This window comes from Scyliorhinus torazame, chromosome 16 (genome assembly GCF_047496885.1).
Source record: "Scyliorhinus torazame isolate Kashiwa2021f chromosome 16, sScyTor2.1, whole genome shotgun sequence".
Lineage (NCBI taxonomy): Eukaryota > Metazoa > Chordata > Chondrichthyes > Carcharhiniformes > Scyliorhinidae > Scyliorhinus > Scyliorhinus torazame.
In genome coordinates, this window is record NC_092722.1 from 38,567,356 (window position 1) to 38,595,325 (window position 27,970).

At 47.1% G+C, this 27,970-nt stretch overlaps 1 protein-coding gene across 5 annotated transcripts in view; it reads left to right on the plus strand.

Moving 5' to 3' along the window:
• The window catches only part of LOC140392749 (uncharacterized), a 156,459-nt gene that overhangs the window by 32,580 nt on the left and 95,909 nt on the right, over nt 1–27,970 (plus strand). For all 5 annotated transcript variants that reach the window (XM_072478330.1, XM_072478325.1, XM_072478331.1 and 2 more), the window contains exons 4-9: nt 10,657–10,848; nt 11,410–11,493; nt 14,301–14,401; nt 16,884–17,049; nt 20,806–20,912; nt 22,185–22,412. In XM_072478330.1, the coding sequence (XP_072334431.1) occupies nt 10,657–10,848; nt 11,410–11,493; nt 14,301–14,401; nt 16,884–17,049; nt 20,806–20,912; nt 22,185–22,412 (878 nt within the window). The remainder of the gene's footprint in view (nt 1–10,656; nt 10,849–11,409; nt 11,494–14,300; nt 14,402–16,883; nt 17,050–20,805; nt 20,913–22,184; nt 22,413–27,970) is intronic.

Sequence of the window (27,970 nt, forward strand, 5' to 3'; positions counted from 1 at the left end):
CAATGGAGGGCCAATTAATTTAACGTGGCCAATTCACATACCCTATACATCTTTGGGTTGTGGGGGTGAGACCCACGCAGACACGTGGAGAATGTGCAAACCCCACACGGACAGTGACCCGTTACAAGTTATTCTTGCACCTCACTCCCAGTGTAGACCCTACTGGGAGGACAGACCTGACTGCGGCCTGCTTTTATCCTCTCGTCTGACGAGCCCCAGGTGGTGGATCTCCGCCCCTTGCATGGGGAGCTCCTATTCAATAGGCCCCCTAAGAAGATCAGTATTTGTTGTCTCATGATCTTCATGGGGGTTATGACAAATACCATCATGGCTGGTTTTGGGCTTTAACTCCACTTTCCCACCCACTCCCCATATCCCTTAATTCCGCCAGAGACCAAAAATCTGCCAATCCCATTCTTAAATATATTCAACAATGGAGTCCCTACAACCCTTTGGCATTAGAGAATGCCAAAGATTCACAACCCTTGAGGTGAAGTAATTTCTCCTCATCTCAGTTTCCCGAGCAGCAGGAACAATCGGCCAGTGACCCAGGCACCACAATAGGTGTGGGTTTACACAGCGGGCATTGGAACTTTGAGGGACGTGGCCCGGATTTTCCTGATGCCTGGATATCAAGCCACTGCAGTGCCTGTGCAACCAAACTCCAGTTCCTTGAAGAGGAAGATTAACAGGAGAGACCCAAAGGGAGTAAGGACAAGAAAATGAGAGAATCGAGTGGCAACAAGAACAAATAAGTATTAATATTGCCCCCTTTGCAGTGGCTCATCGAGTTTTATCCAACGAGTAACTTGAACCAAATGGAACAGGAAGGTCTCAGGTTTGGCCCTTGTGTGGGCAGCACGGTGGCGCAGTGGGTTAGCCCTGCTGCCTCATGGCGACGAGGTCCCAGGTTCGATCCCGGCTCTGGGTCACTGTCCGGGTGCAGTTTGCACATTCTCCCTGTGTTTGCGTGGGTTTCGCCCCCACAACCCAAAGATGTGCAGGGTAGGTGGATTGGTCACGCTAAACTGCCCCTTAATTGGAAAAAATGAATTGGGTACTGTAAATTTATAAAATAAAAAGGTTTGGCCTTTGTGGGTATTTGCTCAGAGGCTATTAATTTGCTGACTTCAGTGTTGGCTGTTAGTTAACCTTGGTGTGTTGGGGCTGGGGTTTCATCGGCCCGCCGAACGTCAGTGGGCCTTAGGCTGGCCTGCCACATTGCCTGTGGCGGTCCCCGGCACGTCAGGGCCGGAAAATCCTGGCCTGGCTGTGGGAGGGGAAAATTGGCAAGATATTTAGTCCGAATTGCGATTCCGTAATCCCCACCACCGCCGCGGGAATCGGTGTGTGGGACCTGGAGTAGGCTCCACTGTGATGTGGTGCTGAGCCTCCCAGCCTAGGGTTTCCACATGGGGACAACTCCATGTTGGACTGTGACTTCTCTGTGCCGCGGAAATGAACCATCTCTCTGGTTCCTGGATCATTTGCAAAGCTGAAAGGGAGGATCCTTCAAGGGATTGGAGCCAGACTGAGAGGCAGACGCTGAGGAAAATAATATTGCTTTCATTTCTTCTGCTGGAATTTGCTCACGGCTGCCCTCTGTGAGTGCTTACATAAGCTCCTCCACAGTGATATCTTTCAAGGCTTCCTCTGCTAATGAATGAATCCTGTACAGTGCCAAGCAGCTCCCTGAGTCTAGCTCCCAAGCCAGACAAACGGCAGGAAACACCCCCAGTTTCCCTCACTGGCGTGTCATTTGTCCAAGGTCATTCACATATGGGAGAGCACATTTTATGCCACCTGACTCTCCTTTCAGAAACAGTAAGAGGAATCAGGTGGGTCATAAACCTACACGTGTTTCCAGCCTTGGTTGTTACACAACTGCTGAAAAATGGCCGGAGGGGGGGGGAAAAGTTGTGTGGTGGTTAGCACTCTGCCTCACGACGCCGAGGACCCGGGTTCGATCCCAGCCCCGGGTCACAGTCCATTGGAGTTTGCGCATTCTCCCCGTGTCTGTGTGAGTCTCACCCCCACAGGGTAGGTGAATTGGCCGTATCTTTTTATTAAAACAATAAAAAATATATACAAGGCCAAATGGTACAAACACTAATTTTGTGTTGGATAAACAGGGGAGGGGGGATTGGATACTCTGATTATTAAAACAGTTCACAGCACATATCTACAAAAAAAAAACAAATAGTACAAGCATTAAACTTTGCGCTGGAGAGACCAGATACCCTCGCCTCTGTACCAACAGAAGGGAAAGTAAGAGGGGTGGTGGGGGGAGAGGGGAAAGGAGGGTGGTGGGGAGGGAGGGAGTCGGAGTGTTGGTGAAGGGGGGCCCCCAATAGGGCACTGCCTGAACTATCTACAGAGGCAGAAAAACAAAAGAACCTTCGATTATGATGTGCCAGATTCCGGGAGTCCTCCAGAGGGGCGACACAGTGTCACGAGTGAATCCCGCACATCGCTACAGAGCGCCTCATGCTAAATTGCCCCTTAATACTCTAAATTAATTCAAAAAAAGAAAAATGGCACCTATATGGAGAACTGAAGAATGGTCATTTGGGATTTATTTATTCTTTCAGGGAATGTGGGCATGGCTGGAAACTGGCAAGGAAACATTAATTGCGCATCCCTAATTGCCTTTGGGAGCTGTTAAGAGTCAACCACATTGTTATGGAGTCCAAAGTCTCATGTCGGCCAGACGGGGTAAGGGTGGCAGATTTTCTTCCCCAATGGACATGAGTGAAGCAGATAGCTTTTTACAACAATTGATGATCGTTATAGGGTCACTTCCAGTTTTAGTAACTGAATTTAAATTCTACTCGCTGCCATGGTGGGATTTGAACCCACATCCCCAGAGCATTAGTCTGGGCCTCTGCATTATTAGTCTGGTGACATTACCACTGCACCACTTTGTCCCCCCACATAATGTCTGTAGAACCTTAAACACCACAGAAAGCAATACCTGCAGCAGGGGGAAAGGAAGAATGTTTGTCATTGAAGACTTTAACATTTTTCCAGTGGTGTGTTAGTGCTGTCTCGCTCAGTAACTGAGTTGGACAAGGACTGGGCCCAGTACAGTCGGAGTAGTCTCGTGCTTGGTGAGGTAGTAGCTGGAAGGTTAAGTTTGTCAGCTTGTTTACAACTAGAGCTCTGAGAGCACCACCAAGGGACTGCCTGCCTAGGCAGTTACCATAGAGACAAGAGAGCTACGCTGCAGCATTGTAAGTATGTCTGAATCCCCCTTACTCGCCCGGGAGCAGCCTGAAACCCCGACACAGTCTGAATGTCTGTGCACCCTCGGCCTGCATGTGAAGGTGCAGAGGCAGTGGCGTAGTGGTATTGTCACTGTACTAGTAATCCAGAGACCCAGGGCAGTGCTCTGGGGACCCGGGTTCGAATCCCATTACGGCAGCTGGTGAAAATGGAGGCAGCACGGTAGCATTGTGGATAGCACAATTGCTTCACAGCTCCAGGGTCCCAGGTTCAATTCCGGCTTTGGTCACTGTCTGTGCGGAGTCTGCATATCCTCCCCGTGTGTGCGTGGGTTTCCTCCGGGTGCTCCGGTTTCCTCCCACAGTCCAAAGATGTGCAGGTTAGGTGGATTGGCCATGATAAATTGCCCTTAGTGTCCACAATTGCCCTTAGTGTTGGGTGGGGTTACTGGGTTATGGGGATAGGGTGGAGGTGTTGACCTTGGGTAGGGTGCTCTTTCCAAGAGCCGGTGCAGACTCGATGGGCCGAATGGCCTCCTTCTGCACTGTAAATTCTATGATATGGCTCTATGTAATTATTCTGAAAATGACCAGTGAATAGATAATATTGTCTCTATGAAATTTGAATTCAATGGAAAACAAATCTGTAATTAATAATGATCATGAAACCATTGCCGATTGTTGTAAAAAAAAACATCCGGTTCACTAATATCCTTTAGGGAGTAAAATATCCTTACCCGGTCTGGCCTACATGTGACTCCAGACCCACAGCAATGTGGTTCACTCGTGGATGCCCTCAGGGAGGGGCAATAAATGCTGGTGCTCATGAATGAATATAAAAAAAAGAAGAGGGTTATGCAGGCAAGTAGGTGGGTCTGAAATGGAGAATTTGGTGCTGGGCGTTGCTACGGAAACCAGAGTTTACTGGATTACATCCCATGTCAGCATGAGTGTGACAGCGATTAAAGTGTCGGTCTGTGATCGGCGGTGTATCAGTGTAAAGAGAGAGTGAGTCCACCAGTAATGTGGCCCCAACGACCACACAACAATCTAGCATGACACCTAACAATGGAACTTGATTTGCAGAGCTTTATTCTAAAATGACCCATCAATCCCGTCCTAAACTGTGTTGACAATCAGTTTAATTTTAAAATATCTATTTGTCCTTTAGTATTAATTTCCAGTTACCCTTTCTTCCGTAGCCTTGCTTTCAGTGTCTTTTTCTTGTGCATTGTCTCTGATCTCCATGTGGCTCCCAATTATTTGGCCATATCTGACGGTTCCCCCTGTGCTTTACTGTGAAGTTTCCTGGCAAACGGACTATTACCTGGGTCATTCCCAGACCTCGGATTGATATGCTGGTTAAGGGGTGGCAAGATTACAAAGCTCAGTTCGGTGTTTGTTAGTCCTGAGACTTGGGGAGGGGGGTTACAATTCCAGTGGCTCAGTTGGTTAAAGCGTTGTCTCTTGTAATGTGATATGGAACCATACAAAGCAGAACAGGGTAGGCAGTGACGTGGTAGTATTGTCACTGGACTGGTAACCCAGAGACCCGGGATATTGCTCTGGGTTCGAATCCCACCATGGCAGATGGTGAAATTTGAATCCAATAAAATCTGGAATTAAAAGTCTAATAATGACTGTGATTGTCGATCGTCGTAAAAACCCATTTCGTTCACTAATACCCTTAAGGAAGGAAATCTGCCATCCTTACCCGGTCTGGCCTACATGTGACTCCAGGGGCGGGATTCTCTGACCCCCCCACCGGGTCGGAGAATCGCCGGGGGCTGGCATGAATCCCGCCCCCGCCGGTTGCTGAATTCTCCGGCACCGGATATTCGGCGGGGGTGGGAATCGCGCCAGTTGGCGGGCCACCCCCGGCAATTCTCCGGCCCGTGATGGGCCGAAGTCCCGCTGCTGGAATGCCTGTCCCGCCGGCGAGAATCAAACCACCTCTCTTACCGGCGGCGCGGGCGGGCCCACCGATCCGTGGGCGGGCCTGTGCCGTGGGAGCACTCTTTACCTTCCGCCTTCGCCATGGTCTCCACTATGGCGGAGGCGGAAGAGACCCCCTCCACTGCGCATGTGCGGGGATGCCGTGAGCGGCCACTGATGCTCCCGCGCATGCGCCGCACGGCAAAGTCATTTCCGCGCCCGCTGGCGGGTCACCAAAGGCCTTTCCCGCCAGCTGGCGGGGCGGAAATCAGTCCAGCGCGGGCCTAGCCCCTTAAGGTGAGGGCTCGGCCCCTCAAGATGCGGAGAATTCCTTTGGGGCGGCACGGTGCTGGACTGATTTGCGCTGTTTTTGGCGCCGGTCGGCGGGCATCGTGCCGATTGCGGAGAATCCCACCCCAGTTCCATAGCAATGTGGTTGACTCTTAAATGCCCTTCGAAATGGCCTAGCAAGCCACTCAGTTCAAAGGCAATTCAGGATGGGCAATGAATACGGACCCAGCCAGCAATGCCCATATCCCATGAAGGAGTTTTTAAAAATCCCTATAATTAAATAGTGGCTACACAATGATTAACATCTGCACTCCTGGGTTAGGGAGACGAGCAATCTGCCTAGGTAACCAATCCTGTTTCTGGTTTCTTAACCCTTGTCAGAAAGTCAATGTGGGAACTTTGGTTTAGTACAGGGTGGAACCTGACTGTGTTGCTGGTTGAGGAACCTACTGAATTATGTTCACACGGTGGAGTGAATCTTACTCCCCTTTTTAAAAATAATTAATTCAGGGGATATGGATGTCGTTGGCTAGGCCAGCATTTATTGCCCATCCCTAATTGCCCTTAAACTGAATGCTTGCTAGGCCATTTCGAGGGGCATTTAATAGTCAATCACATTGTTGTAGATCTGGAATCATATATAGACCAGACCGGGTAAGGATGGCAGATTTCCTTCCCTGAAGAACATTAGTGAAGCTGTGGTTGGGAAGGGGGCAAGCAGTTACTTTAGCTTAGAGTCATTAAAGAGCTTGAAAATGCATGTTCGATGATTGTACTCTTGTTGAGGTACATGTGAGGTGTCAGTACTTTGCTGTTTTCATTGTTTCTGTCACAGCCCTGGAGGAGCCTCTGTGCTTGAAGAGCAAAGAGGCACAATGGCCCCTAATGTGGATATCTCTCCTGTGTCTTTAGATGTTATAACTCAGATAATTGATGTTGCAACAATGGAGGGTTTGACAGGGGCTAGGAGAGATGGTGAACAGGTCAAGCAAAGGATTTAAATCCATAGAATCCCTACAGTGCAGAAGGAGGCCATTGAGTCTGCACCAACCCTCCGAAAGAGTGGGGCAGCACGGTAGCACAGTGGTTAGCACAGTTGCTTCACAGCTCCAGGTTCAATTCCCGACTGTGCGGAGTCTGCACATTCTCCCTGTGTCTGCGTGGGTTTCCTCCGGGTGCTCCGGTTTCCTCCCAGTCCAAAGATGTGCAGGTCAGGTGGATTGGCCATGATAAATTGCCCTTAGTGTCCAAATAAAAGGTTGGGTGGGGTTACAGAGTTACGGGGATAGGATGGAGGCATAGGCTGATGTGGGGTGCTCTTTTCAAGGGCCGGTGCAGACCCGATGGGCTGAATGGCCTCCTTCTGCACCGTGAGTTCTATGAAAGAGCACTCTACCTAGACCCATTCCTCCCGCCCTATCCCCGTAACCCCACACATTGATCATGGCCAATCCACCTAACCTGCACACCTTTGGACTATGTGAGGAAACCGGAGCTCCCTGAGGGAAACCCACGCAGACACGGGGAGAACGTACAAACTCCACACAGACAGTAATGCGAGGCCGGAATTGAACCCGGGTCCCTTGAGATGTGAGGCAACGATGCTAACCACTGTGCCACCGTGTTACCTTAAAATCAGACTTTTATTTCCAGATTTTATTGGATTTGAATGCGGCAGGCCTTTGAAGTAGGGGCACAGATTGTTTTTTAAATGTATTTTTATTGAAGTTTTCAAGTTTCTTTACAGTAATCGCATCAAAACAAAAGAAAAGGAGAAGAAAAAGCCACAGGTATCAATGCTAAACAGGTACAGACATAACAAAATTCAGTGTCAACATGGGAATAGTGAGACGAGCTGTCTCGCTCTAATATGCAGATTTGCTTAACGGTGATCCAGCCCACAATGGGCGGGATTTACCTCGCATCGTCTCGCGAGGCATTGTGGGCCAGGCAGATCCTGGGAGCGGGGCCTCCCGGCTTATCAGCCATGCTGCTCCGCGGCCAGCTGCTTTTTAGGTGCAGCATGGCCGTTGGATCACGCCCTTCGCAACATTTCTGTTAAATTGGGCCTGTGTTCACAAATCCCATATTCAATATTCGGCTTCACATGATATGAACTTATTTAATCAGGATAATCAACAGTACAAGCCATCAGACCCACATTATTCACTTCCCTGTCAATGGAAAAAATCAACAATGTCAAGCTGATATTGATGAACAGGGAGCAAAATTCAGGATAACAACCGAGATGCAGACATGCAAGCCTGTCCTCAGGGTAAAAACATCTTTTTCAGTGGTGCACAAAGAAGAGCAAAGTCAAGGATGAACTGGATCAGGAACAATGAGCACTCATCAAGAATCACCACGATCTCTCAAGGATTTCGCCTAATGAAGCCTATTTTCATAATGAAGCACGGGACACCATTATTCTCACCATGCCGTCTCACCAGAACCCAGCCGGTCAACAATTCGGACTCCGGCTTGGGGGGGGGGGGGGGGGGGGGGGCAGACTCGATCAGCTCAGCCACCTCCAACCCCTCATGACCGACATACAGAACCGGACAACACAGGAGCAGTGGCTGGAACATCGGGCCTCGTAGACAGGATTAGATGTGCTCCATCGAACCTAATTTGCCTCACCTCGAGGACTGAGCTGAACTGCACTCCTCTCCTGTTTCCCCTCTCTTTCTCTCCCGACTCTTTTAGGATGAATGGCAGGCCGTGTAGCAGGAACTTAACTGAGCGGAGATGGGCTCCTACCTGGGACAGTGCTCTCTCCATTGCAAGAACCTCCTTGTGCCTCGTCTTCATGGCCTCCACAAAACATCCCTCAATTCTTAAAATTGGGCCCCAACAACCCATACCTCAGAGCTCAGATCTCTGGCCAAAACAGCTTCTTTGTAGGCAGCCATCATCCGTCGATGCACACCACACCGCCCGGGCGGGAGCCTGCTCAAAAGCAACTGCGCCACTTAAGGCAGGGCCCCACCCCAGCTCCTTCCAACCACCAGGAGCAAGCAAGGAATTAAACATTCCACCTCGGCTCTATCATGCAACCAACCAACAGTTCCCGAGACATAGTATAAACTCTGTAAACCAAGAAAAGACAAAAAGGAAATGTGCGCAAGAATGAAAAGATGGATTAAAAGATGAGCAGAACTGAAGCCCGTGGAAACGCAGCCGCTCGTGCGCTAACATCCTCACTGTTGGACATAGAGAGCGGGATTCTCCCATTAGGCGTCAGAGTGTCCACGCTGTTCCGTCGCGTTTCACGACGGCGTGAACGGGCCGCTGGGAGTATCGATTCTGGCGCCTACAGGGGGCCGCTCCAGCCTCACATTCCGGCGTGAACTGTGCGCCGCGCCAACCCGCGCATGTACGGTGGCCTCCCTCAACGTGCCGTGCCGGCGCAACGTGGCGCGGGAGTTCAGGGGCCGGCACATAAGAAAATAGGCCCGGGGAGCGAGAGGCCGGCCCGCCGATCGGTGGGCCCACGATCGCGGGCCAGGCCCCATCAGAGGCACCCGCCGGGGTCGGAGCCCCCCCGACCCAGCGCGCAGAGTTCCCGCCGGCTGCGACCAGGTGTGGCCGGCGCCGGCGGGACTCTGCCTTTTTAGAGCGGACGCTCGGCCCATCCAGGCTGGAGAATCGGCAGCCCGGCCGCGTAGAGTGGCCCGCGACCAATGGCGCCGATTCTTCGCTCTGAGGAGAATCGTGTGCCGGCGGCGTGGCGCGGTTGCGGGGATTCTCCGGCCCGGCGCGGGGCTGGGAGAATCCCGCCCAGACTTTTTAGTAAAATATTCTTTGCAATTTTAACTGCCAGAAATATCTTCAGCAACCATCCCTGATGGTGCAGTATAATTCCAGCTTGGAAGTGTGTGAACCATCCCTGATTGTGCAGTATAATTCCAGCTTGGAAGTATGTGAACCATCCCTGATTGTGCAGTATAATTCCAGCTTGGAAGTGTATGAACATCAGGCAGAGATGGGCTTCTTTCCCCTTGAATTCAAGCTTAAAGCAAAACTCTACGAGGACGGAGCCTGCTTTCGAATATCAGATATTCCAAAATCCTGTTTACCAAATATTCCCCCCTCATGGATCTAGCATGAGTCCTTGGAGGGGAGGGGAATTATCTCAAACTACATAATAAGGCATATTTCACCAGCAGGGAGAGTTCCTGAGTGTGGCGACCCCATAGTTTGTGCAATGTTTGACCTGCAAGGGGGTTTCACTGGGAATCATCTGCAGAATTCTCCATCAGCGGGATCCTCCCACCCCCGCGGTTTGGCGCACTGGAGAATCCCGCCCCATGCATTAGCTGTGGCTGCTTTCACCAACATCAAGCAAACGCTAGCCGTAATACTTTTATAGATGCTTTGTTTTCATAGTCGTAGACACTGCACCGACACTAATGAGTCTATAGTAGACACATGATTTCACCAGATGACCTTCCAGTTTCGTGAATGGGGTTCTTGTATTAGAATTTTCTAATGTTTAAACCGCAAGCAGTTTATTTGGTCCATTAATTCAACATCAATGTTTTTCTCTGCATTAAGCACCATCTCACCCCAGTCTCCTGGTCGCTCACCTCTCACATTACTATTTCTTTTCTTCAAATTGTTTTCTAATCCCTTTAAAGGGATTTACGGACTCTTGTTTCAAACACAAGCAGGGCAGGGAATTCCAGATTCTAATCATCTTTGCCAAGAATGTTTCAGTTCCTGCTCTCTAATTCTCTTTGTGATTGTCTTGGAGTTTGTGCCTCTGATTAGGGTCGAATGTAGTTTTCCTGGTTTATGACCCTCGGGACCGCTTTGTGCAGAATTAGCTGATCTCAGCCAGGGCAGCAGCGGGGGGCAGACCTCGGGTGGAAAGTGGGCATTAGGTGAGGATCAGGATTGGGCTTATCCGTTTTGTCCCTCACATGAGCAGCAGGCCAGCATTTACTGTCCAGACCCACGCAGGAAGACCTGGTGACTTAGGCAAGGCAGCAGAGGGCGGGTGGGACCTGTGGTACCGTACCTCGTCCCAGAGTCATCACCATGCAGAGGATGCTTTAATACTCGTCCAACGGGACAAAACGGACCAGTAAGCAATCTTGTTGAACCAGACCTGTCTGTAAGTAGAAAATGGAACAGTCCGAGGTGTACTTGTTCCAGCCTTGACTGATGGCTCTAGCCCGCTCTCTTCTCTCTCCCTCCACAGCTGGAGCAGGCCCTGAAGCTAGAAACAGGGGAGAGGGAGCGCGAAAGTCTGGAAAACAAGAGCCTGGCGCAGCAGAACATCGAGCTACGCCGGCGACTGGAGGAGGAACAGGCGTCATATAAGCGCAAGCTTCAGGCCTACCAGGAGGGCCAGCAGCGACAGGCCCAACTGGTTCAGAAGCTTCAGTCTAAGGTAAAGAGATACAGCTGTCGGGGTGTGTCTATGAGCTTGACTTGTCTGTCTCAACCCAACTGCTTTCCTTTCAAGCATGGAGAGCTTCCTGTGATTTCCAATTGGTGCTAACCGCATTTGATCACATAGTAATCAGGAATCAATTGAAGGGTGTGTATGAAAGGGGGGTAATTTTGACTGAAATTTGTAAAGGCAGGTATTTGAACACTTTTCTCAGTCAGTGACCTATTGCTCTAATTCAGCTAACATTGCAACCTGACACAGGGAAACATTTTCAAGCCAGGAAAAGCAAATTTAAGATGGATATCGGGAGGTTACTGACACAAAGATTGGTATATTGGGAGTGACTGTACAGCATTTGGAGACAGATAAGTGTAGATTTGCCAAATGACCTTCTTCAACCAGGTCTATCTTGTCCTTGTGAGTTTCTGCACATGAGAGGGAAGAGTGGTGGTGCTGCTGTGCATTGTGGGTTGGCAGTGTGCATTATGGGATTGAGTTGGTGCATTAAGGAGTGGTACCTGTGCATTGTGGGACTGACTGTGCTGCTTCAAACTGCAGGTGCTTCAGTACAAGAAGAAATGTGGCGAGGCGGAGCAGCAACTGATTGAAAAAGCCACAGAGCTGGAACAGCACCGACTCTCCGTAAGTGCATAGTGTAAGGGTTGCTCCAACGAATTAAATCTCTTTTAAATGTTTCCCCCCACCCCCAAAAATACTATGCAAAGTACCCAAGACATTGTGTGTTATTACACTGCTGCTGTCTTACCATAGAATGGGCCTGTTAAATATAGATGGGTGGTTACCATGGTGATGGGACCTACCTGAGTTAATCCATTGTACGGAAGTATTTTCCTGAGCGTTGTCTGCCATAATTCAATATAGAAGCACATTGTCATTGGCCAAAGTTTTACGCTGCGTAAAATTGCATGGATGGGATTCTCTCCAGGGTCGCACCTACTTCAACCCAAACATAATTTCATGGTAGGACAGACAGGGCCTCAGACAGGAAGCCTACCCGTGCCCCTTGTCATGTGAGAGTGCCTTTAAGAAATGGGTGTTTATAAATGGGTATGTTTATAAATATCTGTAGTGAGAGTACCTTTAAGAAATGGGTGTTTACTACTGCAGTGATGTCAGAGGGTGGGTGGAGCTGGGCTGTCTGTCAGCTTTTTACTTTTGTTTTAGGCTGTTTGCTGCAGGTGTGTTTTAGTTTCGTTTTCAGTGTTGGAGCTGAAGCCAGACCAAGCAGGGGTACTGCTGTTCTCTCTGCCATCAAAAGACTATCTCTTGATCATTTGGTGAATTCAGAATTATAAATGTCTTCAGTAGTGAATATAAACCTGATGTGCTTCTTTTGAAAGGTGTTTCTTCTGTCTTCTGGATGTTGTTTGGGAAGTTATTAAGGATTACTTAGTGTTGTATTCTTTGAGGGTTGTATTTGAATTCATAGTTGCTGAGATGTTCACTGTATGTTTTAAAAAGGTTAACTTGAGTTCATAGAATAAGCATTGTTTTGCTTTAAAAAATACTTTTCCATTTCTGCTGTACCCCGCCTGTAGAGTGGGCCGTGTGCTCCCCATACCACAATCTATTAAAAGTTATGATACACTTTGGGGTTCTCTAAATCCTGGCCCATAACACCCTATAGAGTCCAGTAGCCATTTAATGGCCACTTAAAGGTCTCTTCAGATTTGGGACACCCTCCCCTCAGGGACCTGGGAGCTCTGCCCCCCCCCCCCCCCCCCACCCCCCCCCCACCCCCAAACACTGAGATTGCTCTCGCCCCCCTCCAAACCCCCCCCCCCCCCCCCAGGGCATCACCTAATCTCCCACCCCTAGGACCGCTGGTACGGAATCTGAAGTGCAGGTAAGACACTGCAAAAGCCCTTCTGGCCACTGCATCACTGTGCCTGGAGGCGGACTTAGTCTTACCTGCTGCCAATCAGCGCTCAATTGAGCGTAAAATGGCAGCAGGCTTGTCGGAGCTGGATGGGATGCATTCCCCACCCACTGTCAGGATAACAGATGTCGACTGCTTGCCATCCTGAGAATTCAGGCCATTGTTTTCAATCAACATATCATTGTTACTTCATTAACATGAAAGCTTTTTAGATATAGATCAAACATTGAACTTTTTTATCCAAAAATGTATATGTATAATTTGTAAACGTACGTTTCAAGAGTCCTAAGTATACATAGCATGGTACAGTCTTTTTGGGTAATTACATCATGTGGCACTCCTGGGTTCCAATGCACCTGTATTTGTAATAACCCCAAGAGACCCACAGGGACGAACCAATTGATCTCCCCATGGGGCTTGTGGAATACGAGCTCCCCCGCTGAGGGGCAGAGGCCTAACAGCGGGGCTCGTTAAAACAGGCTGATAAAAGCCAGCCAGGATGGGAACCAGCATCTTCGGATGGTCCTGTCTGGGACTGGATGTACTGCCCACCGCGATGCGGTCTTGCATTCATTTACTTCCCAAACCGTTGATTTTAGTTCCTTCTCCGGACTCCTGTGATCAGAATAGTATTGCACTAAAATTATTCTGATAACCCAGTTCAAGGGGTTTTACACTGGTTCCAGACCCTCTGTGTGTATGATGGAGGGCCCTAAACTGAACCTTTGCAACAGCTGTCCTGCGTTTCTGTGCATTGTTCAGCACGCAACCCTGGACCTTGGAATATTCCAGTCGACAAGACGTGGTCCTTGAAGTTGACGTCGGGTGGAGCAAAGGAGCTTCTTCCACCGACTTGACGGTCCCCCAGCAGGAGTTGGTGTGCATACTTGGGAATAGTCATTAAAGGCCAGGGTGCAGGATTACAGAGCTGCTCGAGATGAACCTCGACAAGCGACACTTCATTGCTGCACGCAAACACCCATTCCAGAAGGAGAGGGAGTGACGGTTTCTTCCCTAACTACCCTGAGGACAGTGGGCAATGATTTTAAATTGTCAAGAAGCACCTTTCATTGTTAAAAATGAAATAGGCATTCTGGTGTTTTATTTTCCTTCTTTAAAATATATCAAAAGAGCCTGGCACCCCAAGGATGCAATAATCTCACTACAGTGAAGGTTAGCATTTAGTTTTTTTTAATGGGGTTAGATTCTGGGATATGACTCCATCATAGATATCCAAAGGAATGTGAGGATTACTAATGTCTGCAGCACTTCTTTACCTGATGTCCCCAGATACCTCACATCTGACTCCCAATTCCCACTGGGGTCTAGATAAGACTGAGGGTATGAATTGCCTTGCTTGAAAAGTTGCAAGTGCATTCATGGATGTTTTTCCCTGCTGGACGTTCCTGGTGCTATCCAAAGCGCAGAAACACAGAGAAAATCCCCCTGAGCGCATTCCCCGTACGATGAGATGACATAAAGCGCAGCCCATACCCCACATTCTCTGTGCACTTGGTTTTAATTAAAGTCTGTGATACTCTCCTCACAGAGCCAGTTGGACCTCACAGAGTCACGACTGCGGCAGTCTGAAGAGGAACAGAGCAATGAACTGGAAAACACCCTTATCCGTTTGGAGGAAGAACAGCAAAGGCAAGTGGGAGGACGACATTAATGTGACCCAGGGGATTTTGAAGTGGGGTTTCCCACATGTAGCAAAATCCTAAACCTATTACCTGGAAATCTATTTAGGATTTTTCTATACAGGTCTGTCAGAAGAAACGCCGCACAACCCTTGACTAATGTGGCGGGGGGGGGGGATTACTGTCCCTGCAATGAAAAAATATTGAACCATATACTCAACCATCACCTCTTTCCAGAACTGACCCCATGTCCTGCCTAGGCCAGGAGTTTCAAATCTTGTGTGTGTGTTGATCCACACCAGGTTCCTTTATAATTATCCCAATCTCACAGACATGTGGAAATATTCCCACCATCCCAGGGAAGCCCTGTAAATATTTCTACAATCTCAGGGAAGCCCTGTAAATATACGCGGTGGTGTAGTAATATTGCCACTGGACTAGTAATCCAGAAACCCAGGGTAATGATCTGGGGACCTGTGTTCGGATCCCACCATGGCAGGTGTAAACTTAGTATTGGGCGCAATCTAACCAAATTGCAACAAAATCCCATGACGAGCGAGTGGTGGACAATTAAATAACTCATTGGAGGAGGAGGCTCCACAAATATCCCCATCCTCAATGATGGAGGAGCCCAGCACACCTGCGCAAAAGACAAGGATGAAACATTCGCAACAATCTTCAGCCAGAAGTGCCGAGTAGATGATCCATCTCAGCCTCCTTCAGAGGTCCCCAGTATCACAGATGTCAGTCTTAAGACAATTTGATTCACTGCGCTTGAGAAACGGCTGAAGGCACTGGCCACTGCAAAGGCTATCAGTCTACTCTCCATCATCAGCAAAGTGTTGGAAGGAGTCATCAACAGTGTTATCAAGCAGCACCAACTCAGCAATAACCTTCTCATGATACTCAGTGTGGGTACCGCCAGGGTCACTCAACTCATGACCTCATTACAGCCTTGGTTCAAACATGGACAAAAGAGCTGAATGCCAGAGGTGACGTGAGAGTGGCTGCCCTTGATATCAAGGTAACATTTGATCACGTATGGCATCAAGGAGCCCTAGCTAAACTGGAGTCAATGGGAATCGGGGGTGAAAACTCTCCGCTAGTTGGAGTCATACCTGGCACAAAGGAAGATGGTTGTGGTGGTTGGAGGTCAATCATCTCATTCCCAGGATATCACTGCAGGAGTTCCTCAGGGTAGTGTCCAAGGCCCAACCACCTTTAACTTCTCCATCAATGACCTCCCTTCCATTATAAGGTCAGAAGTGAGGATGTTCATAGATGACTGCACAATGTTCAGCACCATTCGCGACTCCTCAGATAATGAAGCAGTCCATGTCCCAATGCAGCAAGACCTGGACAATATCCAGGCTTGGGCTGACAAGTGTCAAGTAACATTCACGCCACAGAAGTGCGAGGCAATGACCATCTCCTGCAAGCGAGGATCTAACCATTGCCCCTTACATTCAATGGCATTACCATCGCTGAACACCCCACAATCAACATCTTGGGGATTACCATTGATCATAAAACTGAACTGGACTAGCCACATTAACACTGTGGCTACCAGGGCAGGTCAAAGGCTAGGAATCCTTTGGCAGGTAACTCACCTCCCAACTCCCCAAAGCCTGTCCACCATCTACAAGGCACAAGTCAGGAGTGTAATGGAATACTCTCCACTTGACTGGATGAGTGCAGCTCCAACAACACTTAAGAAGCTCAACACCATCCAGGACAAAGCAGCTTGATTGTTACCCCTTCCACAAACATTCAATTCCTCCACCACTGACGAACAGTGGCAGCCAGATGCTGGGTCAGTGGCAGTGGCAGGAACTCACCAAGTTTCCTTAGACAGCACCTTCCAAACCCATTACCATCTAGAAGGACAAGAGCAGCAGATACCTGGGAACCCCACCACCTGGGGTTCCCCTCCAAGTCACTCACCACCCCGACTTGGAAATATATCACCGTCTCTTCATTGTTGCTGGGTCAAAATCCTGGAACTTCCTCCCTAACAGCACCGTGGGTATACCTACACCACCGAGACTGCAGGGGTTCAAGAAGGCAGCTCACCACCTTCTGAAGGGCAACTAGAGATGGGCAATAAATGCTGACCGAGTCAGCGATGCCCACATCCCGTAAGTGAATAAAGAAAAAATAATATTCTCATAATTCCAGGGAAGCCCTGTAAATATTCCCAGAATCCCAGGGAAGCCCTGTAGATATATTCCCACAATCTCAGGAATGCTCTATAAATATTCCTACAATCCCAGGGGCCCTCGTAACACCTGTCGAGTGACGATACTTCACCTGAAATGGAAAACAAAAAGGCTGGAAATACTCAGCAGGTCGGACAGCATCTGTGATGCAAGAAACAAGAGTTAAAGTTTCAGGTCGATGACCTTCCATCAAGTTTCTCCAAACACTTGCGGAAATTATGTTTAGTATTTTTACAGCAGGTCTAGTTTGATGTATCTGTGCTCTGGTTTTAGAAGTGCCAGCCTGGCCCAAGTGAACTCCATGCTCCGGGAGCAGCTGGACCAGGCAAACTCAGCCAACCTTGCCCTGAGTGAGGACATTCGCAAACTGACAGCCGACTGGACTAAGGCACGGGAGGAACTGGAGCAGAAGGAGCTGGATTGGAGACAGGAAGAAGAGGTACACTGCGTTACAGTGCAATGACTCCCAAGTATTTATAATATTTGAGTACGACAGTCAGACCCGGCTGCTGCTGATCTTTTCTGGGCACTGCAAGGCCTTCAAAATATCACATAAATAACAGGGGAAGTGGGTTACAGAGGAGGCATATGGGAAACAGTGAGATATAGAGGAGACCATAAGGCACATATATAAGGCAGACCTAATGTGGAACAATGAATATCTATATATTTTTTCTCCAATTATGGCAATTTTAATGTGGCCAATCCACCTACCCTGCACATCTTTGGGTTATGGGGGTGAGACGCAAGCAGACATGGGAGAATGTGTAAACTCCACTCCAGTGACGTGGGGCCATGTTAGAGTCTGATGCAACCCTCAGTGTAACGTCTCTGATACAGCCCTCAGTGTAACTCTCTGATACAGCCCTCAGTGTAACGTCTCTGATACAGCCCACAGTGTAACTCTCTCTGATACAGCCCTCAGTATAACTCTCTGATACAGCCCTCAGTGTAACTCTCTGATACAGCCCTCAGTGTAACGTCTCTGATACAGCCCTCAGTGTAACTCTCTGATACAGCCCTCAGTGTAACGTCTCTGATACAGCCCTCAGTGTAACTCTCTCTGATACAGCCCTCAGTATAACTCTCTGATACAGCCCTCAGTGTAACGTCTCTGATACAGCCCTCAGTGTAACTCTCTGATACAGCCCTCAGTGTAACTCTCTCTGATACAGCCCTCAGTGTAACTCTCTCTGATACAGCCCTCAGTATAACTCTCTGATACAGCCCTCAGTATAACTCTCTGATACAGCCCTCAGTGTAACTCTCTCTGATACAGCCCTCAGTATAACTCTCTGATACAGTCCTCAGTATAACTCTCTGATACAGCCCTCAGTGTAACTCTCTCTGATACAGCCCTCAGTGTAACTCTCTCTGATACAGCCCTCAGTATAACTCTCTGATACAGCCCTCAGTATAACTCTCTGATACAGCCCTCAGTGTAACTCTCTCTGATACAGCCTTCAGTGTAACTCTCTCTGATGCAACCCTCAGTGTAACTCGCTCTGATACAGCCCTCAGTGTAACTCTCTGATACAGCCCTCAGTATAACTCTCTCTGATACAGCCCTCAGTGTAACTCTCTCTGATACAGCCCTCAGTGTAACTCTCTGATACAGCCCTCAGTATAACTCTCTCTGATACAGCCCTCAGTGTAACTCTCTCTGATACAGCCCTCCGTGTAACTCTCTCTCATACAGCCCTCAGTGTAACTCTCTCTGATACAGCCCTCAGTGTAACTCTCTCTGATACAGCCCTCAGTGTAACTCTCTGATACAGCCCTCAGTATAACTCTCTCTGATACAGCCCTCAGTGTAACTCTCTCTGATACAGCCCTCCGTGTAACTCTCTCTCATACAGCCCTCAGTGTAACTCTCTCTGATAAAGCCCTCAGTGTAACTCTCTGTGATACAGCCCTCAGTGTAACTCTCTCTGATTCAGCCCTCAGTGTAACTCTCTCTGATACAGCCCTCAGTGTGACTCTCTGTGATACAGCCCTCAGTGTAACTCTCTCTGATACAGCCCTCAGTGTAACTCTCTCTGATACAGCCCTCAGTGTAACTCTCTCTGATACAGCCCTCAGTGTAACTCTCTCTGATACAGCCCTCAGTGTAACTCTCTCTGATACAGCCCTCAGTGTAACTCTCTCTGATACAGCCCTCAGTGTAACTCTCTCTGATACAGCCCTCAGTGTAACTCTCTCTGATACAGCCCTCAGTGTAACTCTCTGATACATCCCTCAGTATAACTCTCTGATAAAGCCCTCAGTGTAACTCTCTGATAAAGCCCTCAGTGTAACTCTCTGATACAGCCCTCAGTATAACTCTCTGATAAAGCCCTCAGTGTAACTCTCTGATAAAGCCCTCAGTATAACTCTCTGATAAAGCCCTCAGTGTAACTCTCTCTGATAAAGCCCTCAGTGTAACTCTCTCTGATAAAGCCTTCAGTGTAACTCTCTGATACAGCCCTCAGTGTAACTCTCTGATACAGCCCTCAGTGTAACTCTCTCTGATAGAGCCCTCAGTGTAACTCTCTGTGATACAGCCCTCAGTGTAACTCTCTCTGATACAGCCCTCAGTGTAACTCTCTCTGATACAGCCCTCAGTGTAACTCTTTCTGATACAATCCTCAGTGTAACTCTCTCTGATACAGCCCTCAGTGTAACTCTCTCTGATACAGCCCTCAGTGTAACTCTCTCTGATACAGCCCTCAGTGTAACTCTCTCTGATACAGCCCTCAGTGTAACTCTCTGATACATCCCTCAGTATAACTCTCTGATAAAGCCCTCAGTGTAACTCTCTGATAAAGCCCTCAGTGTAACTCTCTGATACAGCCCTCAGTATAACTCTCTGATAAAGCCCTCAGTGTAACTCTCTGATAAAGCCCTCAGTATAACTCTCTGATAAAGCCCTCAGTGTAACTCTCTCTGATAAAGCCCTCAGTGTAACTCTCTCTGATAAAGCCTTCAGTGTAACTCTCTGATACAGCCCTCAGTGTAACTCTCTCTGATACAGCCCTCAGTGTAACTCTCTCTGATAAAGCCCTCAGTGTAACTCTCTCTTTTAAAGCCCTCAGTGTAACTCTCTCTGATTAGCCCTCAGTGTAACTCTCTCTGATACAGTCCTCAGTGTAACTCTCTCTGATACAGCCCTCAGTGTAACTCTCTCTGATACAGCCCTCAGTGTAACTCTCTCTGATACAGCCCTCAGTGTAACTCTCTCTGATACAGCCCTCAGTGTAACTCTCTCTGATACAGCCCTCAGTGTAACTCTCTCTGATACAGCCCTCAGTGTAACTCTCTCTGATACAGCCCTCAGTGTAACTCTCTCTGATACAGCCCTCAGTGTAACTCTCTGATACATCCCTCAGTATAACTCTCTGATAAAGCCCTCAGTGTAACTCTCTGATAAAGCCCTCAGTGTAACTCTCTGATACAGCCCTCAGTATAACTCTCTGATAAAGCCCTCAGTGTAACTCTCTGATAAAGCCCTCAGTATAACTCTCTGAAAAAGCCCTCAGTGTAACTCTCTCTGATAAAGCCCTCAGTGTAACTCTCTCTGATAACAGCCCTCAGTTTAACACACCGAAATAAACTGTTAGTACTATCTCTGTAATATACCCTACGGTCCTCACTGTAATACTGAAATGCACCATACTCCTTCACATAGCACTGTCTAATATACTCGTTTTTCTCACTGTAAATCTGAACTGATTCTTCACTGCAACTCTGGCAGGCAGTCAGGCGTGCTGTCTTTGCTCTGTGATACCATTTTTGATCCGATCTGAAAAATCCCTTGCCACTATTTTGTAGAAGAACTGAGGAGTCAGCTCTGGTGCCCTGGCCAATCTTTATCATAGAATCATAGAATTTACAGTGCAGAAGGAGGCCATTTGGCCCATCGCGTCTGCACTGGCTCCAGGAAAGAGCACCCCATTAAAGCCCACACCCTAGCCCCGTAAACTAGTATCCCACCTAACCTTAGGGCAATTTAGCATGGTCAAGTCTGCCTAAGCTCTGACATATCCCATTCCCATTATTGTTCCACCCTCTAATATACCCCCCAGTCCTCTCACTGTATCACCCTCCGATAACCCTCCCCCACCAACCCGAATTCCTTGTGGGCTTTGATGCCACTCAGGGATGTTGAGCCAGTGAATCAGTGCGTTAACCTTTCTGTGTCTTTGATTGTTTGTAGTCCTTTAACACATACTTCAGCAATGAACACAACCGCCTGCTGACTCTCTGGAGGCAGGTCGTGGGCTTCAGACGTCACTTCTGCGAGATAAAATCGGCCAGTGAACGGTGAGACACAGCGGTGTAGCTTACACAGCAGTCGGCGATGAGGGGTCGGGAGGTGGGAGGTGACACTCCGGGTTTGGGTTTGCTGACGTTTGGCCTTGTGCTGCGGAGCTCAGGATTTTACACTACTCATAACGTCATCCCACTCCATCCTGTGGTGGAAGGGGCCTGAATTGGCAGTTCTAAAGGGGGGGGAGCGGGAAGTCAACTCGAGTTCATGCTCACAATCACTGTCCACCAACTCTCTCAATAATCTGTGCGGTGTGATGTCCAAAACGGCCAGCTTTAACGGGACGCACCCACTTGGTCGAGTACTGAACCAACAGTGCGGGTGCTTGAGAGGTGATCTAAACGAGGTGTTTAACATTGAATTTGATAGATTTTCATTGGGTAATTACATGGGGTGTTGCAAAGCCATGGTGGCTAAATGGAGTTAAGATGCTGCAGAAGATTAAATATATTGAGAATAGTTAAGTTAGCAGAGACCAAGCTCTATTCCAAAATTCAGCTGTCAGAATGTGTTGGCAAACTCCATGAGCTCATTGATTAAAGTTGGTTGTTGAAGCAGAGATCTTATTATATAGACACGTGAAGAAATGGGGTTGAAACTATACGAGACAGAATTATGTCTACTATCAATGCCAGCACAGGCAGGATGGGCCTAATGGCCTCCTTCTGGAGTATATCGTACAAGGTTAACAGCTGAGGAATGGCCATTTGTGTGACACACCAATGAGCAGCTAGTCCCTGTAGACTCTGGAGTCCAATGACAACCAGAACAATAATGGGGAAGGAGAATTACCAATTCGGGATCAAATGTTGGGCATCAGTTCATCCTTTCAACCTTATTTAAGCTCAACTGAGGATCTGATCCTGGTCTAAGTGTGGCGGCACAGTGGTTAGCACTGCTGACTCACGGCACCAAGGACCGGGTTCGATCCCAGCCCCGGGTCACTGTCCATGTGGAGTTTGCACATTCTCCCCGTGCCTGCCTGGGTCTCACCCCCACAACCCAAAGATGTGCAGGGTAGGTGGATTGGCCAAGTTAAATTGCCCCTTAATTGGAAAAGAAAAATAAATGTGTGCTGGTATATTGAGATTGAGCCTTTAATTCGGAAGCACTTCAGGGCGGGGGGAGGGGGCGGGGGGGGGGGGGGGGGGTGCAGGTTGGCCATGCTCTTGAAGGTAATAAATGTATTCCTGTGCCTGACTTGTGGGGTGGGGAGAGTGGCGGTTTGGGAGGGCCTGAGGTGAAACGATCTGTGATCTTCCCAGGGATCTCTCCGAACTGAGGAATGACCTGGCGAAATCCTCGCGCACGATTCACGCCTCGTGCCTGAACCTGAGCGGCCACCTGTGCCTGTCGGAGACCAGCTCAACCGTGGCACTGGAGCGACGGTCAAGCCAGCTGGCACAACTGGAGGAGCAGCTCCGGGACAAGGTGCGGGAGATGATCCAGCTGCAATCCAAGTACGACCGGGAAAAGGCAGAACAGAACGCCAGGTGTGTGCAGCACAATTGCCCCAAGAGTCAGTCACTTCGCCTCACAGGATATGGTAAAAACACTTAAATGCCAAGTCAGCTTGATGCTCCCCTGATTTCTCAATGGGTAGTTTTACCATAGAGTGTGGCACTGAGTCATTCAGTGTTGCTGCGTGCTGCTTGGGTGCTATACAGTGACCCCTGCTGGCAAGTGTGTGGATGAGGATGTCGACTGAATGTCGATATAATCCTCAGTGTAACACTCTCTGATAATATAATCCTCAGTGTAACTCTCTGATAATATAATCCTCAATGTAACACTCTCATGATTCCTTCCATGGTTGAATAACTTGTTGATGCTGATTGTTGAACCTCTCCCAGGATGAACAGGCCTGATGGATGAGGTACTGGAGGTGCGGGATTTACCCCGTAAAGAAGCCTTCCATGAGAGGAGAGGGAGAAATAATTAAAAGAGCAATAGCTCCCAAACCTGTATAATGTCTAGGAGGGGTGGCCTTATAGTCAAATGAAGTGTGGTCCGGGATGGGGAGTTAACAATCTTTCAAAAATTTCTTCCTATTGAGTTGACTGCACTGAGCAAGTACAGAATCCGAGATTCATTTGTTGTCCTATCACCTTAATTTTCAGGGTGCATTTACACAATTCATTGAATCGGACACCAATAGTAAACCTGTGCGGTTGTGTGTCGAAGATAAGGGTCTAACTTGACTTTGGAGCAAAATGGAGTGAAACTGTCCCCTTCAGGATGAGCCCTGACCATGTATACAGGTTTACAATAGCTAGAGGCTGCAAAGGAAGTTTTGACGGATGCTGCAAATGCAACCTTTTAAAAAAGATTTTGATCTGTGCACTCGATGCTGCAGTTATCATACATGGCAGCAGATGGCGTCGAAAGACTGGCTTTAACTGATCTGGGCAGCTCCTTCCTCCTGTGAGCTGAGATATGGGGCGTCATTCTCCGACCCCCCGCCGGGTCGGAGAATGGCCGTTGGCCGCCGTGAATCCCGCCCCCGCCGAAGTCTCCGCTCCCGGAGATTGGGCGGGGGCGGGAATCCGGCCGCGCCGGTTGGTGGGTCCCCCCGCTGGATTCTCCGGCCCGGATGGGCCGAAGTCCCGCCCAGGAAGTGCCTGTCCCGCCGGCGTAAATCAAACCTGGTATTTACCGGCGGGACCAGGCGGCGTGGGCGGGCTCCGGGGTCCTGGGGGGGGGCGCGGGGCGATCTGACCCCGGGGGGTGCCCCCACGGTGGCCTGGCCCGCGATCGGGGCCCACGATCCGCGGGCGGGCCTGTGCCGTGGGGGCACTCTTTCCCTTCCGCCTCCGCTACGGCCTCCACCATGGCGGAGGCGGAAGAGACTCTCCCCACTACGCATGCGCGGGAAACTGACAGCGGCCGCTGACGCTCCCGCGCATGCACCGGGAAACTGACAGCGGCCGCTGACGCTCCCGCGCATGCGCCGCATTTCCGCGCCAGCTGGCGGGGAAACAAACGCCATTTCCGCCAGCTGGCGGGGCAGAAATCCCTCCGGCGTCGGCCTAGCCCCTCAATGTTGGGGCTAGGCCGCCAAAAATGCGGAGCCTTCCGCACCTTTGGGCCGGCGCGATGCCCGTCTGATTTGCGCCGGCTTTGGCGCCAGTCGGCGGACATCCCGCCGTTGGGGGAGAATTTCGCCCATGGAGTTTTCAATTTGTTGGCTACTATAATAATGATCTTTATTGTCACAAGTGGGCTTACAGTAACATTGCAGTAAACCTACTGTGAAAAGCCCCATGTCCCACACTACGGAGCCTGTTGGGTACACAGAGAATTCAAAATGTCCAAATTACCTAACAGCATGTCTTCGGGAATTGTGGGAGCAAACCAGAGCACCTGGAGGAAGCCCATGCAGGTGGTGTTCATCATTGCCCTCAGTGCAACAGTCTCTGATGTAACCCTTGGTGTAACATTCGCCGATATAATCTTCTGTTCAATATAATCCTCAATGTAAACTCTTCAACTTAATCCGCAGTGCAACACTCTTCAATACAACCCTCAGTGTAAACGCTTCAACATAATCCTCAGTGCAACACTCTTCAATATAATCCTCAGTATAAACTCTTCAACATAATCCTCGGTGTAAACTCTTCGACATAATCCTCAGTGCAACACTCTTCAATATAATCTTCAATGTAAACGCTTCAACATAATCCTCAGTGCAACACTCTTCCATATAATCCTCAGTATAAACTCTTCAACATAATCCTCAGTGTAAACTCTTCAATATAATCCTCAGTGTAAACTCTTCAACATAATCCTCGGTGTAAACTCTTCGACATAATCCTCAGTGCAACACTCTTCAATATAATCTTCAATGTAAACTCTTCAACATAATCCTCAATGTAAACTCTTCAAAATAATCCTCAATGCAACGCTCTTCGATATAATCCTAAATGTAACACTCTCTGATAATATAATCCTCAATGTAACACTCTCTTATAATATAATCCTCAGTGTAACACTCTCATAATATAATCCTCAATGTAACATTCTTCGATATAATCCTCACTGTAACACTCTGATAATATAATCCTCAGTGTAACACTCTCTAATAATATATGTCAGTGTAACACTCTCTGATAATATAATCCTCAGTGTAACACTCTCTGATAATATAATCCTCAGTGTAACACTCTGATAATATCCTCGGTGTAACACCCTCTGATAATATAATCTTCAGTGTAACACTCTCTGATAATATAATCCTCAGTGTAACTCTGATAATATAATCCTCGGTGCAACACGCTCTGATAATATAATCTTCAGTGTAACACTCTTTAATAATATAATCCTCAATGTAACACTCTCTGATAATATAATCCTCCAGTGTAACACTCTCTGATAATATAATACTCAGTGTAACACTCTTTGATAATATAATCATCAGTGAAACACTCTGATAATATAATCCTCAGTGTAACACTCTGATAATATAATCCTCAGTGTAACACTCTGATTATATAATCCTCACTGTAACACTCTCTGACAATATAATCCTCAGTGAAACACTCTCTGATTATATAATCCTCAGTGTAACACTCTCTGATAATATAATCCTTAGTGTAACACTCTCTGATAATATAATCCTCAGTGTAACACTCTCTGATAATATAATCCTCAGTGTAACACTCTGATAATATAACCCTCGCTGTAACACTCTAATAATATAATCCTCAGTGTAACACTCTCTGATAATATAATCCTCAGTGTAACTCTCTGATAATATATTCCTCAATGTAACACACTTTGAAAATATAATCCTCAGTGTAACACTCTGGTAATATAATCCTCAGTGTAACATTCTTCGATATAATCCTCACTGCAACACTCTGATAATATTATCAATCCTCAGTGTAACACTCTGATAATATAACCCTTGCTGTAACACTCTCTAATAATATGATCCTCAGTGTAACACTCTCTGATAATATAATCTCAGTGTAACACTCTCTGATAATATAATCCTCAATGTAACACTCTCTGATAATATAATCCTCAGTGTAACACTCTCTGATAATATAATCCTCAGTGTAACACTCTGATAATATAACCCTCGCTGTAACACTCTAATAATATAATCCTCAGTGTAACACTCTCTGATAATATAATCCTCAGTGTAACTCTCTGATAATATATTCCTCAATGTAACACTCTTTGAAAATATAATCCTCAGTGTAACACTCTGGTAATATAATCCTCAGTGTAACATTCTTCGATATAATCCTCACTGCAACACCCTGATAATATTATCAATCCTCAGTGTAAACTCTGATAATATAATCCTCAGTGTAACACTCTGATTATATAATCCTCAGTGTAATACGCTCTGATAATATTATCCTCAGTGTAATACTCTCTGATAATATTATCCTCAGTGTAACACTCTCTGATAATATAATCCTCAGTGAAACACTCTCTGATAATATAATCCGTAGTGTAACACTCTCTAAAAATATAATCCTCGGGTGTAACACTCTGATAATATAATCCTCAGTGTAACACTCTGATAATATAACCCTTGCTGTAACACTCTCTAATAATATGATCCTCAGTGTAACACTCTCTGATAATATAATCCTCCAGTGTAACACTCTCTGATAATATAATACTCAGTGTAACACTCTTTGATAATATAATCCTCAGTGAAACACTCTCTGATAATATAATCCTCAGTGTAACACTCTGATAATATAATCCTCAGTGTAACACTCTGATAATATAATCCTCAGTGTAACACTCTGATAATATAATCCTCAGTGTAACACTCTGATAATATAATCTTCCGTGTAACACTCTGATAATATAATTCTCAGTGTAACACTCTGATAATATAATCCTCAGTGTAACACTCTTTGATAACATAATCCTCAGTGTAACACTCTGATAATATAATCCTCAGTGTAACACTCTGATAATATAATCCTCGGTGTAACACCCTCTGATAATATAATCTTCAGTGTAACACTCTGATAATATAATCCTCAGTGTAACACTCTGATAATATCCTCAGTGAAACACTCTTTGATAATATAATCCTCAGTGTAACACTGTTTGATAATATAATCTTCAGTGTAACACTCTGATAATATCCTTAGTGTAACACTCTTTGATAATATAATCCTCAATGTAACACTCTGATAATATAATCCTCAGACATTCTGGTAATATAATATTCGGTGTAACACCCTCTGATAATATAATCTTCAGTGAAACACTCTCTGATAATATGATCCTCAGTGTAACACTCTTTGATAATATAATCCTCAGTGTAACACCCTCTGATAATATAATCTTCAGTGAAACACTCTGATAATATAATCCTCAGTGTAACACTCTCTGATAATATAATCTTCAGTGTAACACTCTCTGATAATATAATCCTCTATGTAACACTCTCTGATAATATAATGCTCAGTGTAACACTCTCTGATAATATAATCCTCAATATAACACTCTCTGATAATATAATCCTCGGCGTAACACCCTCTGATAATATAATCCTCAGTGTAACACTCTCTGATAATATAATCATTGGCGTAACACCCTCTGATAATATAATCCTCGGTGTAACATTCTCTGATAATATGATCCACAATGTAACACTCTGATAATAAAATCCTCAGTGTAACACTCTCTGATAATATAATCCTCAGTGTAAACTCTTCAACATAATCCTCAATGTAATCTATTCAACTTAATCCTCAATGCAACGCTCTTCGATATAATCCTCAGTGTAACACTCTCTGATAATATAATCCTCAGTGTGACTCTCTGATAATATAGTCCTCAATGTAACACTCTCTGAAAATATAATCCTCAGTGTAACACTCTGGTAATATAATCCTCAGTGTAACATTCTTCGACATAATTCTCACTGCAACACTCTGATAATATTATCAATCCTCAGTGTAAACTCTGATAATATAATCCTCAGTGTAACACTCTGATTATATAATCCTCAGTGTAACACTCTCTGACAATATAATCCTCAGTGAAACACTCTCTGATTATATAATCCTCA